A 1,502-nucleotide genomic window follows, 5' to 3' on the forward strand; every position below is an offset into this window, starting at 1 on the left:
TTTCCCTTATTTCAGCGCGCAGCAAAGGAACACCCAGACGAACAAGAAAAGAGCCATCCCGAATCAGGTACGGCCGCTGGCTCCCCGGTCCTCCCTCGTCGCGTGGGGCAGAGGTAGCTCTCCGGGATCCCGCTCCAGCAGTCATCACAGCAACCCGGAGCTGCGTTCCGCAGCTCTGCAATCGGGATTTGAGTTGATCCACAAGCTCCTTCCTTGAGGGGTATTTCACACTGGGGTTGGAGGCGGGAAAGACGGAGCTCTGGCTCACGGAGCGGGAGCGTTTGCTCCGCAGGAGCTCGTCTAAAAGCAGGATTCGAGTTGATCCACCAAATCCTTCCCTGAGGGGTATTTCACACTGGGGTTGGAGGCGGGAAAGACGGAGCTCTGGCTCACGGAGCGGGGAGCGTTTGCTCCGCAGGAGCTCGTCTAAAAGCAGCGGGAGTTGGGAGAAGCCGGGTGGCACGCGCTGCTGGAGGAGCCCCGTGCTCTGACGTGGGGCAGGGTCTGGCCTAACTGCCCGCTCCCGCCCCCGTCGATCCAGACTAGCCCTCCGGGGTGGGGGGCAGAGGGAACGGGGACCAAGAGGAGCGCAGGGACGTGCCCGGCAGCCGTGTCAGCCTCAGTTCTGTCTCATCGTGCAGCCTCCCGCTTCCGAGAGGGTTTGCTATCCGGTGTGCATGACTGAGAGCAGGACTGGAAGTGCCCCCTTGCATGGTGTTAGGTCTTGCAGTACCTAATGCAGACGTTGCCTCTTGTTTGGAAAGAATGTAATGAAATATTAACACTGTAAAATTATAATTAATAGCATGTAACTGTTTTTCTTTTGCTGTTTTTCTGCTTTTTCCTACCATTTTTGTGCTTCCTGCTCTCTTCTCCCTTCCATCACTTTGTTTTTCTTCACTGTTCTGTCTCCTTGTCCTGCTTTTTTTTTCCCCCCCTTAATTTTTGCGCACTTAAAGGGTGAGATACTGGTAAGTACCCACATAGCGTGATAGTGCTGGTAGACGACACCCAGTGATGGACGTGGCCCTGCCAGAAAGACCTTTCAAACCTAAAACGATGCCTCTCGCTTCCCAGAATTGAGTACGCTGATGGCAGAGGAAGGACAGGATTCCCCGAGCGGAGCAGCCAGGCTCCGTGGGCTTAGTCTAGAGACGGAAATTCGGTCCATCCCCTTCATCCCCACGCCTGGGCTCTTCCCACGGCCAAAAAAAAAAGGGCTCGGAGCTGATCCCTGCCCGTGTCACGACTGTCGGGCTGTCAGCGCTGCCTGGCATCTGCCTGTACTCGTTGGGAACAGGTATAGCTGGATACTGGGATTCAGGGTGTGAGTACTGGTTTTGCTGGGAAGCAAGAAGCCAAAATCTTTGGGGTTTAGCACAGAGCTGCCTGCTGCCGTGGTGGGACGTGGTTCCCGTCGAGGGCTGGAGAGAAGCTGGTCCTTGGGCAGGGGAGTCCCTCTGCCCGCGTTTTGGGCAGGCACGGCAGGTAGGAACTCACCC

At 56.5% G+C, this 1,502-nt stretch overlaps 1 protein-coding gene across 1 annotated transcript in view; it reads left to right on the plus strand.

The window, feature by feature from the left end:
- Positions 1 to 1,502, plus strand: part of LOC104074636 (dynamin-2) — a gene marked incomplete at both ends in the record, with an annotated part of 15,318 nt that overhangs the window by 8,888 nt on the left and 4,928 nt on the right. Inside the window, 2 exons of the mRNA XM_009574820.1 lie at positions 16 to 67; positions 960 to 971. Coding sequence (XP_009573115.1) covers positions 16 to 67; positions 960 to 971 — 64 coding nt within the window. The remainder of the gene's footprint in view (positions 1 to 15; positions 68 to 959; positions 972 to 1,502) is intronic.

Source organism: Fulmarus glacialis, unplaced genomic scaffold, assembly GCF_000690835.1.
Source record: "Fulmarus glacialis isolate BGI_N327 unplaced genomic scaffold, ASM69083v1 scaffold18530, whole genome shotgun sequence".
In the NCBI taxonomy this organism is placed as follows: domain Eukaryota; kingdom Metazoa; phylum Chordata; class Aves; order Procellariiformes; family Procellariidae; genus Fulmarus; species Fulmarus glacialis.